The 15,189-nt window shown below is 50.3% G+C and overlaps 1 protein-coding gene across 6 annotated transcripts in view; it reads left to right on the plus strand.

Moving 5' to 3' along the window:
• Nucleotides 1-15,189, plus strand: part of eml1 (EMAP like 1) — a 49,277-nt gene that overhangs the window by 32,285 nt on the left and 1,803 nt on the right. For 3 of the 6 annotated variants that reach the window (XM_030116861.1, XM_030116865.1, XM_030116864.1), the window contains 20 exons: nt 1,982-2,132; nt 4,309-4,437; nt 4,552-4,580; nt 7,334-7,360; nt 9,877-10,006; nt 10,668-10,817; nt 11,274-11,343; nt 11,507-11,614; nt 12,327-12,422; nt 12,515-12,649; nt 12,756-12,855; nt 13,083-13,234; nt 13,332-13,457; nt 13,529-13,660; nt 13,927-13,994; nt 14,063-14,151; nt 14,247-14,344; nt 14,461-14,548; nt 14,668-14,763; nt 14,850-14,980. In XM_030116861.1, the coding sequence (XP_029972721.1) occupies nt 1,982-2,132; nt 4,309-4,437; nt 4,552-4,580; nt 7,334-7,360; nt 9,877-10,006; nt 10,668-10,817; nt 11,274-11,343; nt 11,507-11,614; nt 12,327-12,422; nt 12,515-12,649; nt 12,756-12,855; nt 13,083-13,234; nt 13,332-13,457; nt 13,529-13,660; nt 13,927-13,994; nt 14,063-14,151; nt 14,247-14,344; nt 14,461-14,548; nt 14,668-14,763; nt 14,850-14,980 (2,105 nt within the window). Of the gene's footprint in view, nt 1-1,981; nt 2,133-4,308; nt 4,438-4,551; nt 4,581-7,333; nt 7,361-9,876; nt 10,010-10,667; nt 10,818-11,273; nt 11,344-11,506; nt 11,615-12,326; nt 12,423-12,514; nt 12,650-12,755; nt 12,856-13,082; nt 13,235-13,331; nt 13,458-13,528; nt 13,661-13,926; nt 13,995-14,062; nt 14,152-14,246; nt 14,345-14,460; nt 14,549-14,667; nt 14,764-14,849; nt 14,981-15,189 lie in introns of all 6 variants that reach the window. The other 3 variants (XM_030116863.1, XM_030116867.1, XM_030116862.1) reach the window with 2 other exon arrangements.

The raw sequence follows: 15,189 nt of genomic DNA on the forward strand, positions 1-15,189 counted from the left end.
CTCCGGAGGCGCTCCTCCCTCTGACCAGCTGTGGGTCTCTTCTCTTCTCCCGGACTCCGTCTCGTGACCGTCTTGTGTGTCGAGCGTAGAACCCGGTCTGATGAGAAAGTCCCCGTCAGCAGACGGCCATGTTGGGAAGTCAGGTAGGCCGTCTGTGTAGTCCGTCTGCACCGGCCGGGCCCGGCGTGCACGCACTCCAGCCACTGCCTGCCCCGCCGCCCCGCCGCCCCGCTGTGGTGCCTCACTGGAATGGTCCGTCCTGCACTCTGAACACCGAGCAACTCACAGAGGAAGAGAGATTTGTTACCAGGAAGGAGGAATTTGTGTCAGTCAGCAGCACAAAGGCACTTTTATGAGTTTCACTGAGTTCCCAGTGTGTGTGTGTGTGTGTGTGTGTGTGTGTGTGTGTGTGTGTGTGTGTGTGTGCGACAGAGATCTCCCAGGTGATTGATCTGAGAGGTGCTGGTTAAAGGAGGTGATTTTTAATTTTGAATGTTTATCAAGATGAACAGACTGTAATGAGCTTTAAGGTTCACAGACGATCCAGAGCAAACAGCCAGAAGTGCAGCAGATTCTGTTAAAGGGTGATTTATAGGGGCTTAACAAATTTAACCTTTAAAAATGAATAAATCAAGTCATTAATGTAAAGCTTTTGTTAAACAAGTTGAAATTTTACATGTTTTCCTTTGTAAATTTCAGCTTTTTTTGTCTTTTTCATAAAACTGCTGAATCAGATTCACCGTGAACTCATTTCTCTTTGCAGTAAAAGAAAGAAAACTTTCACAAGTGTAATTATTTCCATTTTATTTACAGATTATGTTGCTGGTATTTTGCTGGTCTGGTCCACTATGGATCAGACTGAGCTTTACGCTGCTCCTGAAGTCAAAAGGTGTGATCTTCACCTGGTTCCTGGCTGAATCTGTTTGCCAGTCGGGGTCTGGGGAGCGGACGGGTGGAGGGATGGAGGGTGGAGGGGTTGGACGGGTGGAGGATGGAGGGTGGAGTTTCGGTCGGAGCTGAGTCACACTCAGAGCTCATTGTTGTGCTTGGAGCTGCAGGAACCAGCAGGCTGCGTCTCTTTACTGAAGCACAATGATCCGCTTCAAAAAGCTCAAGCCAGGCATGCAGCCTGCATATGAATGGACACACACACACACACACACACACACACACACACACACACACACACACACACATACACACACACACACACACACAGGAATAGAACAACACACATCCATCTTCTTTAACATGCTAACAGAATTACAAACCTCCGTTTGCTCCTGCTGTGTAATTACTACATGAAAGATAACAGGCCTGACTGTGTGTGTGTGTGTGTGTGTGTGTGTGTGTGTGTGTGTGTGTGCGTGTGCGTGTGCGTGTGCGTGTGCGTGTGTGTGTCTGGCTGCATGTTTGTCTCTTAAAACGACATCCATTAAATATTTATCACTGCAGATGAAGCTGCAGCTCAGATTGATTATTCTGCCTGCCGTGCACGTGCACGTGCACTTATTGTACATCTGTGTTTTCCATTTATTTTAACCACAGGACATCTGGGTTTTAACAGAGAAACACTTAAAACAAGCAAAGTGAGAAGCTTCAGGCTGACTGAAACGTGTCTCTTGATGCTCTTTAGCTTTATTTCTGTTCATTATTATCATAATTCATGGATGGAAGTGATCAAAGAAACACTAGTTCTTGTTGTGGGTACTTCCAGGACCATTTACTCCATGTAATCTACTGAAATCTGTCATTTTAAGTTGTGATTTAAATCAATTTTCAAGCCCTTTGATTCACTTTTCAGTTACTTTCATCTGACTTGATGTTTATTGGGTTGATATTTATCCCTGAAGTGTCGACTGCTGTGATTATCGAGGTTATTTCAAGTCCTCAGTTTTTATCCTCATCAGGATGTGTCTCGGTTTGTCCCTCGTGTCTCGTGTCTCTGATGGCGTCCTGCTGTCGTCTCTTTCGCCTGCAGCCAGGCCGATGATCGCAACGCTGCCTCTCCGGCCCACGGTCAACAACGGGACCATCCTACCAAAGAAAGGCGGCGGCGGCGGCGGCGGCACGCTGCCCTCGCCGTCTGGATCCGGATCCAGGAAGGACAACAACGGCCCCGCCAGCAAGAGGTCAGCCGGCTCCGCGTGCCGTTTCCATAGCAACGGCTGCAAAGCAGATGGGTCTATGCTGAGGTTCTGTGAGTCCAGGAAGGTTCTGAAGCATCAGGTCCAGTTAGAGCTGCAGGGGTGTGTGTGTGTGTGTGTGTGTGTGTGTGTGTGTGTGTGTGTGTGTGTGTGTGTGGAGAGCAGGTTATCAGTCTTTCCTGCCAGAGCAGCAGTCTCTCTGTCTCTCCTCCTCTGGACGACATTTCCATAATCAGATGAGGCTCAGCAGACGGCGGCGACTCGCTCCCTCAAACACATGTCCGCTCCCTGCGGCGCCGTGTTGGTTTATTAGTGTTCGTGTGTGTGTGTGTGTGTGTGTGCGAGATGTGATGCTATTCTCACAGTAGAGGCATCACTCTGGTCTGTGATTCCCCGCTCGCTGATAAAGTGAACTAACAGTAGTTTTTGAGCACATAGAGAGTCGTAGGAAACCCGTCGTCTGTTCCTCCTCCTGGTTCATGCTGTGTGCTTCCATCATTTCCTGTCTCCTGTCCACCGGCTGGTCCTCTCCGCCTCGTTCCTCCAGAATTCTCTACCTGCCGCTCAGGTGAGAGAGTCGGCTGCTTCAGTCACAGAGCGTCTTCCTGGCCTCACGGCTCGTCTAATACACCTCCGCCGCCTCCTCCGCCTCACCTCCCCCCACTAAAGCAGCCTCCAGGCCTAACCGCTCCCTCTGTAACGCTCAGGATCTGAAGCTGTGGACGCCGCTGGTCGCAGTCCCATCAGACCCGGCTGCAATGCCCCGTGGCCCAATTACCCCCGTCCTCATGGGATCCCACTGCAAACAGCCTCCTCTCTCTCTCTCCTCCCTCTCTCTCTCTCTGTCTCTCGCCCCTCTTTTTGCCCACTTCTGTTTTTACCGAACAAACACACACTCCGGCTGTGCGGAGGGGATAACAGCCAGCGGCCGGGTTCAGGGTCTGAATAGCCCGCTCTCCCGGGGGGGGGATTAGGTGACGGGGCCGAGCGGCCGTCAGATCGCTGATGGAGCCGTTTCTTTGTTGGCCGGCCGGTCGGCTGGTGGGCCGGCTGGCGGGCCGTCTGCTCCACAGATCTGCACAGGTCTGCACCGACAGAGGAGGAAACTCTGCACACGCTGAAATACTGCCTCTCCATTAAATGATCCAGAATGTTGTGCTCTATGTGGGTATTCTGGAAGGGAGGAGTGATTCCCCTGACCCGGTAATGCGTCCAGCTCCTCCCGACACGCTGAAAAGCCCCGCCACTAATCCACTCCTGCTGTTTCATGAAAGTGAAGTTTGAAAAAACACAAACTTCACACGGAGCAGTGAGTCATTTTCTCTCTCTTGAAAAGTCAGTGTGTGTGTGTGTGTGTGTGTGTGTGTGTGTGTGTGTGCCATCTGCTCTCATTGCTGAACAGTGTGTGTCGCTGCTTCCTCTCAGTCTGTGCGTCTGACCGGATCCTCACAGCAGAAACTCTGCAGCCAACAGCAGTAAAAGAACCGTTTCATCATGTTCTGCGCCGCTTTGTCCAACTTTCTTTACCGGGTTTAGATCAGCGGTGTTCAACCAGCGGCTGGGGGCCCTTCTGTAGTGGCTCCCTGGAGCTTTCAGAAAATTATCCTGAAAATTAACATGTGATCTTGTCTTTATGTTATTTATACGCCAGTCGTCTCTTAATTCCCAGTTAAAAAGGCTTGGGGAAAAAAAAAAAAACTAAATGGTAAAAAATGCTAAGATGGCAAAAATTGAGAACAAAAACCTTGAGAAATGAGCAAAAAAAATCTTCTATTCTATTCTATTCTATTCTATTCTATTCTATTCTATTGTGTTCTGGTCTAAAAGGTCAGAATTGTCTGAAAATGCTTGATAAGGCTGAAACTCTTAAAATCAGCTCTGAAAAAAGCTGAAAATATAATGATAACTTCACTATTCTAGAACAGTAATTGAAGCTTCTTAATATTTTCGCTCTGCTGTGATTATTAAACTTGCTCACGCCTCATTTTGAAGTTTTAATGTTTTGCGGCTGAAGGTAAACCTGATTTGGTGGAAAATGGGGAGAAAGGCTCTCTTGGTGGTGAAAGCTGAGAAAACCTGGTTTAGATAACAGTTTTCCCATCATGCTCAGGGGGAACCTGAAGCGTTCAGGTCGTTCCGTGACGCCTCTCCTCTCCCTCAGCACCGTGAGGAGGACCAACTCCAACGAGCACGTGGGAACGCTCTCCCGGAAGGACTCGGGCGACTCCAAAGGCAACCGAACCCGCGCCGGCTCCACCGGCAGCAACTCCAGCGGCAAGCGCAGCGACAGGTAGCCCCGCCTCCTCACCGACTGGACTGTCCGGCTCTCAGCTCCACGCGGCGCTGACCTGGGACAGAGACGCTACCTGACTGACAGCTCTGTGTTTGCTCGTCTGCTTCACAGCAAACAGAGGGATCCGGTGTTCAACGCAGGTAAGGGCTCAGGCTGAAGCACGGCTCACTGAGATCAGAGGCTCTGAGGCTCAGCGCCACAACATTTACTCAAAATGCATTTCTCTGCACACTTCCATCATCCGTTCTCATCCATCCCTGCAGATTTCCACTCATCCTTTTCTTTGATCATATTTAGCAATTTTTCTTTGCTGTTTTGTTGTCTTGTTTTCAGGGAAGTGACGAACTTTCAATACAGTAAACAGCTAAAGCGCTTTGAAATCTGTGATTTAAACTTCGCACAATATTCCAAGCACGTGTTGTTTCAACGTTTCAAAAGAAACGCGTCGTTTTTGTGTTTTTATTTCATAAGAGTTTCACGTTTACACTGAGACGTTCAGCAGCAAGACTGAAAAACATGTAGCTTTCATGTTGGGCCACTAGCGGGCGCTGTGGGTTGTTTTTGTAATGAAATCATGCACAATGCTGCAGAGGACAGAACACTCTCTGGAGAACAGGGACATTCATATGGACAACACAGAGACTGTCAACTCTAAAACTACCAAGTCCAGGAGAATCTGGACTGGAACCAGGACCAGGACCAGGACCAGGACCAGGACCAGGACCAGGACCAGACTGATCTGCTACTGTTGTAGTGATGTCTGAAAGCACTGCGGTCCTTCAGAGGTCACATGACCACGCCACGTCTCCAGTTAAGATGGAGAATTTGTGTTAACTCTGTTGGCTCTTACAGCTTTATTTTAAGTCACAGAGTTCAAACAAAATCGTTTCAGACGTTAAGGACCAGGAAGAAAACCCGGAATCAGGTATTCCGACTTCGGTAACACTTTAGTTTAAGCACCTGGTATAACACATTATAAGTAGATATAAACAGTCATACACGATCACAACGCTTTATAACTCACTATACAGTGTAGGGTTAGGGTTAGGTCCTGGCATTGTGATCATCTATGAATGTTTATAACTACAGCTACACGTCTTATAATGGCATTATAATGCTTTATAAATGTACTTAGAATGTGTTATACAGGGGGGCTTCAAGTAAAGTGTTACCCCGACTTCCTGCTCGTCTCGTCTGCTTCACTCAGCCGAGTCGAGCACATTTACAGTTCTGAAGAAAAAGCAGCAGACGCGTTGTAACAAGGTGAGGAGACAGAATATGAGACGAGGCCATATTGATCACATTTCCCACCTCCAGCACTCTATTGATTTCTGTGTAAATTGAATTGCTGCTCTCCATTTGGTTCACACACCTGATTCCAGAGAGACACAAAGCGTCGCCGGACTTTTAGAGTCATTCAAATGTTACCAGCGGACGGCGTAAGGCTGGTATTTCTAACATATCTGTTAATACGCTGTAAAGTGCAGCCATCAGATCAGCAGGCAGAAATGTTAATGCATTCAGTCTCCTCACCAATGAATTTCCTATCAGCATGTGACTGGATGACCTTTAAATGCTCGTTCTGTTCAGAGTTAATGCACCATGGGGACCATAATTATCATCCCTGCTGTCGAACAATGAAATCATTTAAATCAATTAGGCAGGTGTGTTTGGGGTAAAACAGGACCGAGTGACAATTAACCCAAAAAGTGTAACAACGGCAGGTTAATTCATGAATGTGTGTTTTTACAGCATAATAAATTCAGCCTGAAGCAGAGTGTGATGGGAGGAGCAGTGAAGAACAAACCTGGAGGTCAATGAGATCCAGAAACGATGATAAAAAGAAACAAGAGGAAAACTCATTATTAGGTTCTTAAGAGACACTTTTAAACTGAAACTGTCGTAAAACCACTAATTCAAATGATGAAGTCTGGAGCTTCAGCGGCTGATCTAATGAAGATTCACAAATGAAGTGAAATGAATGGCATTAACAGGACATAACAGGACCCAGACACCCAAAATACAGAATTCTGAGAGAATATGCTGGAAGGTTAATGGTTTTAATAGTGCTTTCATTAGGAGAGTCATTTCCTCAGCTGGCCCACCACGACTTTAATTAGCAGACTTTATTATTTTAAATCAGATATTATTTTGGAGGGGGAGGTCCCTGGTCCCTGGTCCCTGGTCCCAGTCTATATTCTCCTGGACATGGTAGTTTTAGAGTTGACAATCACTGTAAATATCTGTGTTCTCCCATTGTTAATGTTACAGAGTGTTGTTCTCTTGCCACGTGTGTGTGGTTTCATTACTAAAACAAACCACAGCCGCCTCCAGTGGCTCAACACAAACACCATATCGCTTCTAAAATGCTGCAACACAAAACTTCACCAACACCAAAATTGGGGCCTCGTATCTTTTTTCTGAAAGCCTCCATATGTTCGATATCTTCCTCCATCGACGTGACGTGTGTGGAAGTCAGATCTCTGCATTGTGACCGCAGTGGAGAAGTGTTTCGCTGGTCCAGCAGCAGGTCCTCCTGAAAACTGGCTCTAAAGCTCAGAAAACCTGTTTGTTCCACTCATGGTCTTCTCAGTGAATCACTCCAACAACAGTAGCAGAGTTTATATACAGAATTAACCAGTTATTACAAATAAAAAAAACATTTGTGCTTATATTGCACATGAATTTCATGAGTATTGATGACTCATGCTGAGGAAGCGTGACTCCTGGTGGGTCTGGGTGCTGTTTTGGGCCGGAGTTGGATGAATCCTCTGCTTTACTGACCGTCCGAACGGAGAGCGTCTCACTGAGCGCCGCAGACAGAGCAGGGCCGGGGAAGCCCTGGACGCCGCCCTCACCCGGTGCTTGTGTGTCTCTCTGTGACCTTTACAAGGGATGCGCCGTGTGACCCACTGCAAAGGTAGGCCAGGCCCAGGTGTCCCCGACCCCCCCGCCGCCCCCACAGCTCTCTGAGCGCCGCTGCACGGCTCAAACACGCCTCCCCATCGGCAAACCCCAAACTGGAACCCTGCCATTCACACCTGGAGCCGTTTCTCCGGCCTGCAGGGAGCAGAGAGCTGTCCGGACGGGCTGGGGGGGCGGCGGGGGGCAGCAGTGTGTGTGTGTGTGTGTGTGTGAAACTTCCCTCTGATTGTTTTGGAGAGTGATTAACGCACCAGCACGCTTCCGATCCCGCTAACCTGCACCGGGTGCTGCGTGGCGGAGCGAGCGGCGCTCTGCAGCTCCACCAGACTCACTGCCTCCCTCTGCGCTTGTAGCCGTTCAGTCTTTGTCACCATAGTAACAACACAAAGACTTCCGACTCTCACCGCCTCGCCGCGGCTCCGTAAATCCTCCGAGCCCGGACTCTCCGCTGCACTCCGAGCCTGCGCTCTGATTGTCTCCACCCTCAAAATGAGTATTTGCATCACAAACACCTCCAGTCCGGGGTCTGGGTTGTTCCTATTGACGCCTGTTTGGTTTCTCAGCTTGTAGTTTCCTCACACGGCCCGCAGCGCCGTCGGTTTTGTGCGTAGTTCCCCTTCGGCCCAGTTTTCACCAAGCTGCCACGGAGCCAGGCTCACAGCGCTGTTTGTTCAGGATTGTTTAATCTGCAGGTAATCTCAGAGTTTCACTGTTTAAAATGCAGCTCAGGTGGACAGAGGTGGAAATGATGAAGAACAAATGCTCACATTCTTGACATTACAAGTGCTTGAACCCTTTTGACCTGCAGCTTTGTTGCCTGTAAGGTTTTATTTCAACATAGGAAAATCTTTCTTCACCAATTTTTCTTTCTTTAAAAGTATTTCAGCGACAGCAAGTGAAATCTGGGGGCCAGGCCAGGGACATAAATACCTTTTGTGTGGGCACCACTGTTGTCTTCAAGTGAAAACGGTAAACTTTGTGAAGATGGAGCTTTTTGAAAACTCTCCTTCTCTGTAGAAACGGGGAAACAAGGCGACTTCTCAAAACACAGTTCTGTGAAAATGCAGGAGTAGCCGTGATAAGGAAGGAAACATGAATAATGTGTAAAACTAGTTTTTAATTATGAGCTGTGACTCATGAAGAATTACCTTTTGTCTTTTAATTGAAAGCAGAATAAATAAATATAGATTTACCTGTAATATAGAACAATTAAAGCAATATAGCAGTAGCTGCATTTCTCTCCGCCTCTGTCTGCTTTTGATGGATTTTATTCCTGAAGTCTTCATTAGAGAATAAATGCTTCCAGGAGAGAAACTGCGGTGAGCTGATGTGGACTCTGCTCCCCAGCCTCCGTGTCTCTGTGTACTTCCTGAGAGGTTGTCGGTTCTGCTGGAGGAATCAGGAGTTTGCACAGTGACCCTGCTCGCCTCCCAGCCTCCTCCTGGTAGTTTGTGTGTGCAGCTCTCACCCGGTCGTCCCTTCACCTGCTCATACTGTCTGTGTTTGTTTTGCCCCCCTGCATCCGACTGGCCGTCGACGACCGTCCTCCACCGACGGCTGCTCTGCTCGCTGTAGTCACGGTGCAGCTTTACCTGAGCCGCTCCGCCAGACGGACGGAGGGCGGCGGCGGCGGCGGCGGCGCCGCTGCGGCCGTACCCGCCCCCGCAGCCCGACCCCGGCCCTCAGAGGGCGCCAGGGCCGCCGTGGCCAGAAAGGGCGGCGCCGCCAAGGCGTCCGCGGCCAGAAAGGCCCCGGCTTTCAGCCTCCAGCTGAGGAAGTCGGGGAGCCTGAGCTCCTACTCGCCCCTGGACACGCCCAGCTACCGCAGCCCCGTCAAATCCCCCAGCCAGTACTTCCAGATCTGCTACTAGCTCAGGGAGAACATGGAGCTGCTGTAGACGTTACTGTTACTGAGACATGTTCAGGCCCGAGGTCAGTACAGTCACTTCAGTGGTTTCATCCCTGCATCTCTTTATCCCAGCAGCGTCTGAGGAAAACAACCCGGAGAGGCTCTGAACCCATAATCCATTGCAGCAGACTGATAGTCCTCCTAATGAGCTTTGTTGTTTATCGGTTTGTTTTGGTTGCCGTAATGTTGACTGCATGCTTTGTTTCCCAGCGTTAGAGCGTTTAAGACTGAAGGTTTGTTTTGTGTTTCATTGCTCTGCTCGTGTTCGTCTCTGCTGTGAGCTGAATATTTCCCAGCTGTGGAGGTTTCTACCTCCGCTCTGCTGTTCATTCTGTTGTCACGTTTCAGAAATGACTAATAAAAGTTGGTTGAAATGTATTGGTGTTTGCTACTTCTGTCATTTTTAGGTTTTCATCTCATCCATTCATCACATTTGATCAAAATCAGCCTTTTCATTCACATCATGATACAAATCACTGCATTTCTTCTGTCTTGCTCGTGCTTCTTGCATTTGTTTGACCTGAGATAATCCCCAGCATTCATATCAGCGTCTGTGTGTAATAACCCGTCATCTGACTGGCTGTTTCTGTTGCCTTTTTTAGAGGAAGGTTATGTGAAAATGTATTTGAAGGGCCGTCCCATCACCATGTACATGCCCAAAGACCAGGTGGACGGCTACTGCCTGGAGGCCCGGGCCGAGCTGCCCTGCAGCAAGCTGAAGCTGGACTGGGTGTATCCTTCTGGAGCACTGGACGAGCTCCCAATATTGTTCAGAATGTCTTCCCCAGAGGAAAAAAGCTCCGTTGCTTTTTATTAGTGATTACATTTTTAGACGCAGGCGTCGCTGACATCTTGTTTTTCTGCAGAAATAAGTTCATATGCAGTCCTGGTTCAGATGTGGAGGGTTTTTCACGAAGCGCTCCCCCCTCAGATGGGGAGGAGGCAGGGAGTGTGTGCCGTACCTGTCACAGCGGATCTCGATGTTCATTTCCGGCGCCGCTGTCGGAGCGCGGCTCGTCTCCCTGCAGCCTGCAGTCAGAAATAACCTGCGTGGCGCCGCCGACCACCAGCAGCAGCTCCTCTTCTGCTGCCTTATTTTTACTCCGGCACAATTTTTGCAATTTTTCCTTTCCTTGGTGAAGAGCGGTGAATGTTGTTCAGTCCAGTTCCCAGCACGTCTTTACGTGTCTTATGAAGCTCAAGACAAATAGAACCTGTTCAGATTATGGTTCCTACAGAATGAATGATGTATTGTCGCTTTATTTCAGAGGTTGTCGGAGTTTATCAGAACATATTTCCTCCCAGATAGACTCAAATCTGTCAAAGCGGATCATTTTGCAGCTTGGTGTTTGGTTTGGTTTGGTTTTCTTTCCTCAACCCGCCGGACGTCCAGTTACGGTTACCGCGGTCGGGACTGCCGCTCCAACCTGTACCTGCTGCCCACCGGGGAGACGGTGTACTTCATCGCCTCGGTGGTGGTGCTCTTCAACGTGGACGAGCAGCTGCAGAGACACTACACCGGACACACCGACGACATCAAATGGTGAGAAGACAGCAGGCCTCGCCTCAAGTGTTCGTGTTTTCAGTCTGTTACGCCGTACAGCTGAACTAAACTTGAGCACCATTACTAATAATTCAATCAGCAGTGAATATTTCAAATCACAGGCTGGATCAGTGAGTCGTTATGTCTCCTTTGAAGAGAAACTATTAGAGCTTTAAGCATCTTGTTGATTCACCATCATTCTCTAAAAGGAATGAATTTATTCTAATATGTTTCACCCCCCCCCCCCCCCCCCCACACACACACACGTCGGTCCAGACAGCGTGCGGCACCTCCACTCGATATCATATTCATAGCTTTAAAAAGCTCGCTCACCAAACGCAGCCTTTCATGTCGGCCGGACGCTTTGCTCATCTTTATTCAAATGGCTCTTTTGATGTGGGAAAAGGCTTTTAGCTCCTTTTTAATGTCTGCTTTTCACGTCTTTCCCTTCGCCAGCCTGGCCGTCCATCCCGATAAAATCACCATAGCAACGGGGCAGGTGGCGGGAACCTCTTCAGACGGGAAGGTGAGCGATTCCCATCACTTCACCTTTGCGTTGGCGGGCGGAGTGGAGTTTGATTAACTTTAAAGAGGCACTGTGTCAGATTCAAGCCGTCCCGCCGCCGTGCACCGGGTGGCAGTGTTGAGTCACTTCACTGAACGTCAGTCCTTCTCGCTCCTCCCTGCAGCTGGTTCCTCACGTCCGTGTTTGGGACTCGGTCAGCCTGAACACGCTGCACGTCCTGGGGACAGGGTTCTTCGACCGGGCCTTGGTCTGCCTGGCTTTCTCCAAGTCGGTGAGAAATCAGCTCTTGTGAACCATCACAGGCCTTTTCTACGATCTACAATGTTATTGGAGTTTTGTTTCAATCCATCACAGAAACACACTGATAAACTGAGCCCAGCAGCCTCCTGTGATGGAAAATCGTTGGATAAAATGGAGACCAGAGGCTTTATAAACGGGTCTTCATGTGGAAAACAGATCTAATTATTCCCTGGTCTGAATGTCAGAGCTGATTGAAAGACTAAAGACAACCTTTAGACTCACAAATCGTTAGTCTGCCTCTCAGTGGTCTTCAATAGGAGGGATCCCTTCAGGCGTCTTTCAGACTGTGAAGAGCTGGAACCAGAAAAAAACAAGAAACTTACAAACTAGCGAGGATTTTCACTCTTAAGCTCGCTGTGCTGCTGATTTGCATATGTTGCTAGAAAGTCACATAATCTCTGGAAAATGTGGGTCAGACGTTCTCGGGGTGTTAGCATGCACGCTGCAGTAAACTCTCTCACGATCTGCACAACGCTGAAATATCAGCCAGCCGCGCTGCAACACTCCTCAAATATCATGCAACAGTGCAGCAAACGCTGTGAGAGGATTCACAGCTCCTGCAGCAGAAGCACGAGGCGTCTCCCACTCCGGAGGCTGGTCCACAGACGCTGAGCAGAAATCACAAGTGCATCAGCTTCACGTCATTTGAGAAGAAACATTTCAGTCTTCTCTGTCTTTCTCAGAATGGAGGAAACACGCTCTGCGTCGTGGACGACTCCAACGACCACGTTCTGTCAGTGTGGGACTGGCAGAGAGAGGACCGGCTGGCGGAGGTCAAGGTAGCTGCTGCTGCTGCTGCTGCTGCTGTTCGCCGTTTCTGTCCTTGTGTTCGTCCGATCCGCTGACCTTGCCTCCCGTCCTCTCGGCTCAGTGCTCCAACGAGTCGGTGTTCGCTGCAGACTTTCATCCCACCGACAGCAGCATCGTGGTGACTTGTGGAAAGTCTCATCTGTACTTCTGGCACCTGGAGAAAGGCGCGCTGGTCAAGAAGCAGGGGCTGTTCGAGGTGAGGCGGAGCGAGGACGGCCCGCCATGTGGAGCCAGCTCCTCCGTGGAGACGCCGCGCTCCGAGAAGCAGCTGCTGAACGTTCGTGTTCTTGCGTTCGCTGCAGAAACAAGAGAAGCCAAAGTTCGTGCTGTGTGTGACCTTCGCTGAGAACGGAGACGCCATCACTGGAGACTCCAGCGGGAACATCCTGGTGTGGGGGAAAGGTACACACTGTTCCTGAGCGACTCTCAGAGCTCACAGAGGCATAAAACACACCAACTGGTGCGTTTCTGTCCATAGCTGAGGGGTCACCGCGGGGTCACGTGGGGTAGAACGGAGATGGCTCCTGACATTGAAACACTTACTGGAAGCAGAGTCTGTTCCTTCAGACCATCGATCACGCCGCCTGCCGCTGAACCCTCTCTGTTCCCATCAATCTGCTGTGATTCAGGCACCAATCGAATCAGCCAGGTGGTGAACGGCGCCCACGAGGGCAGCATCTTCGCGCTGTGCATGCTGCGGAACGGCACGCTGGTGTCCGGGGGGAAGGACCGCCGCCTCGTCTCCTGGGACAGCGCCTACCAGCAGATCCAAGCCGTGGAGGTGAGAGGCCTGAAGAGACTCCCTGACTGATAAAAAGAGCTGCTGGGAGAACAGCCGGGGGGGGACGGGCGGAGGACTGACGGAGGTGTCTCTGCAGGTGCCGGAGTCCTACGGCCCCATCCGGACCATCGCCGAGGGCCGCGGGGAGACCGTGCTCATCGGCACCACCAGGAACTTCGTCCTGCAGGGCAGCCTGGACGGAGAGTTCGTGCCCATCACGCAGGTGAGCGGAGCGTCTTCCTGTCTGTGTGTCTGGGGTCTGGACGGGGGGGTGACGCCTCCTCCTCCCTGCAGGGCCACACCGACGAGCTGTGGGGTCTGGCCGTTCACCCCTGGAAGCCCCACTTCCTCACCTGCGGCTACGACAGACAGGTGTCTCTGTGGGACTCCAACTCCCATCAGCTCATCTGGACCAAGATCATGGAGGTAAGGCTGGTCAACACTGCCCCCTGGGGTCAGGCGGCGGAACTGCACGTGACACAGCACATTTAGCAGCAACACTGCAGAACGATCAGTCCAGCTCTTCAGATCCAGTTTGGATTTATATCTTTACAAAGCTGCTTTGATTTCTTTGATGTTTCATTACATAATAAAAAGGTTTTATGTGTTAAATTACTCAGTGACACAGTGAGATTAAGCCTCGCTGCCTCGTAAGGTGACAGTAAACACCCCGTGCTCTCCTTTTGGGGCAGGATGCTGCTCAGGCTGCAGGCTTTCACCCCTCAGGAGCTGTGGTTGCCATAGGAACGGTGACCGGCAGGTACGAATCCCAGATCTGTCCTGAAAGTGGTGTGAAGTTCTGTTTCTGAGTGTGTGTCGGTCCCGCAGGTGGCTGGTTCTGGACACCGAGTCCAAGGATCTGGTCACCGTGCACACGGACGGGAACGAGCAGCTGTCCGTCGTGAGATACGGTCCAGGTACCGATGATCCGCCGAGGCCGTCAGCCATGTTTGATATGCTTCCATTTCGTCTTGCTTCCTCCAACCTTCCGGTTTTCTTCCTCCATGTCCAGACGGGAACTTCCTGGCCATCGGGTCCCATGATAACTACATCTACATCTACGCAGTGGGAGAGAACGGGAGGAAGTACAGTCGAGTGGGGAAGTGCTCGGTGGGCCTTTATAATCCCTCTCCATCCTCCATCGCCCTGTCTCGCCGTGTTTAGAGCCAAGCCACACCCAGCTCCTGCTCCCCGTTCTCACCCCGACTCCCTGTGTCTGCTCTCAGGGCCACTCCAGCTTCATCACCCATCTGGACTGGTCCGTGGACTCCCAGTACCTGGTGTCCAACTCAGGAGACTACGAGATCCTCTACTGTGAGTGTGATCCACGCCGCCCGTGCTTTCCGCTCGCTGCTTCAGTTCCTCACATTGTGTGTGTGTGTGTGTATATATGTATGTGTGTGTGTGTGTGTGTGTGTGTGTGTGTGTGTCAGGGATCCCGTCGGTGTGTAAGCAGGTGGTGAGCGTGGAGACCACCAGGGACATCGAGTGGGCGTCGTACACCTGTCCTCTGGGCTTCCAGGTCTTCGGTGAGCCCGGGCCTCCGGCCTTTCTCCTGCTGGGGGGGTTCTTGACTTTAGCAGGACTTATGGGGACTTTTCGTGTCGTCTCTCAGGGCTGTGGCCCGACGGCTCCGACGGCACCGACATCAACGCCGTGAGCCGGTCCAACGATAAGAGCCTGCTGGTGACCGGGGACGACTTCGGGAAGGTCCACCTCTTTTCATATCCCTGCTCGCAGTTCAGGGTAAGACGGGACGGATACTGAGGAAAAACCCAACCAGGCTGGAATCACCTGAGTTTATCAGGGTCAGAGCGGGCTGATCTTCTGCCAAGTCACTGAAATTTGACTTTTTCTGAATGAAAATATGATATTTAATTATGATCACTTCTCTGTTTGAATAAAAGTAATGGATTTTCACTTTTTCTTGGATAGTTTTAAACAGTGTAGGTTCT

This window comes from Salarias fasciatus, chromosome 19 (assembly GCF_902148845.1).
Source record: "Salarias fasciatus chromosome 19, fSalaFa1.1, whole genome shotgun sequence".
Taxonomy (NCBI): domain Eukaryota; kingdom Metazoa; phylum Chordata; class Actinopteri; order Blenniiformes; family Blenniidae; genus Salarias; species Salarias fasciatus.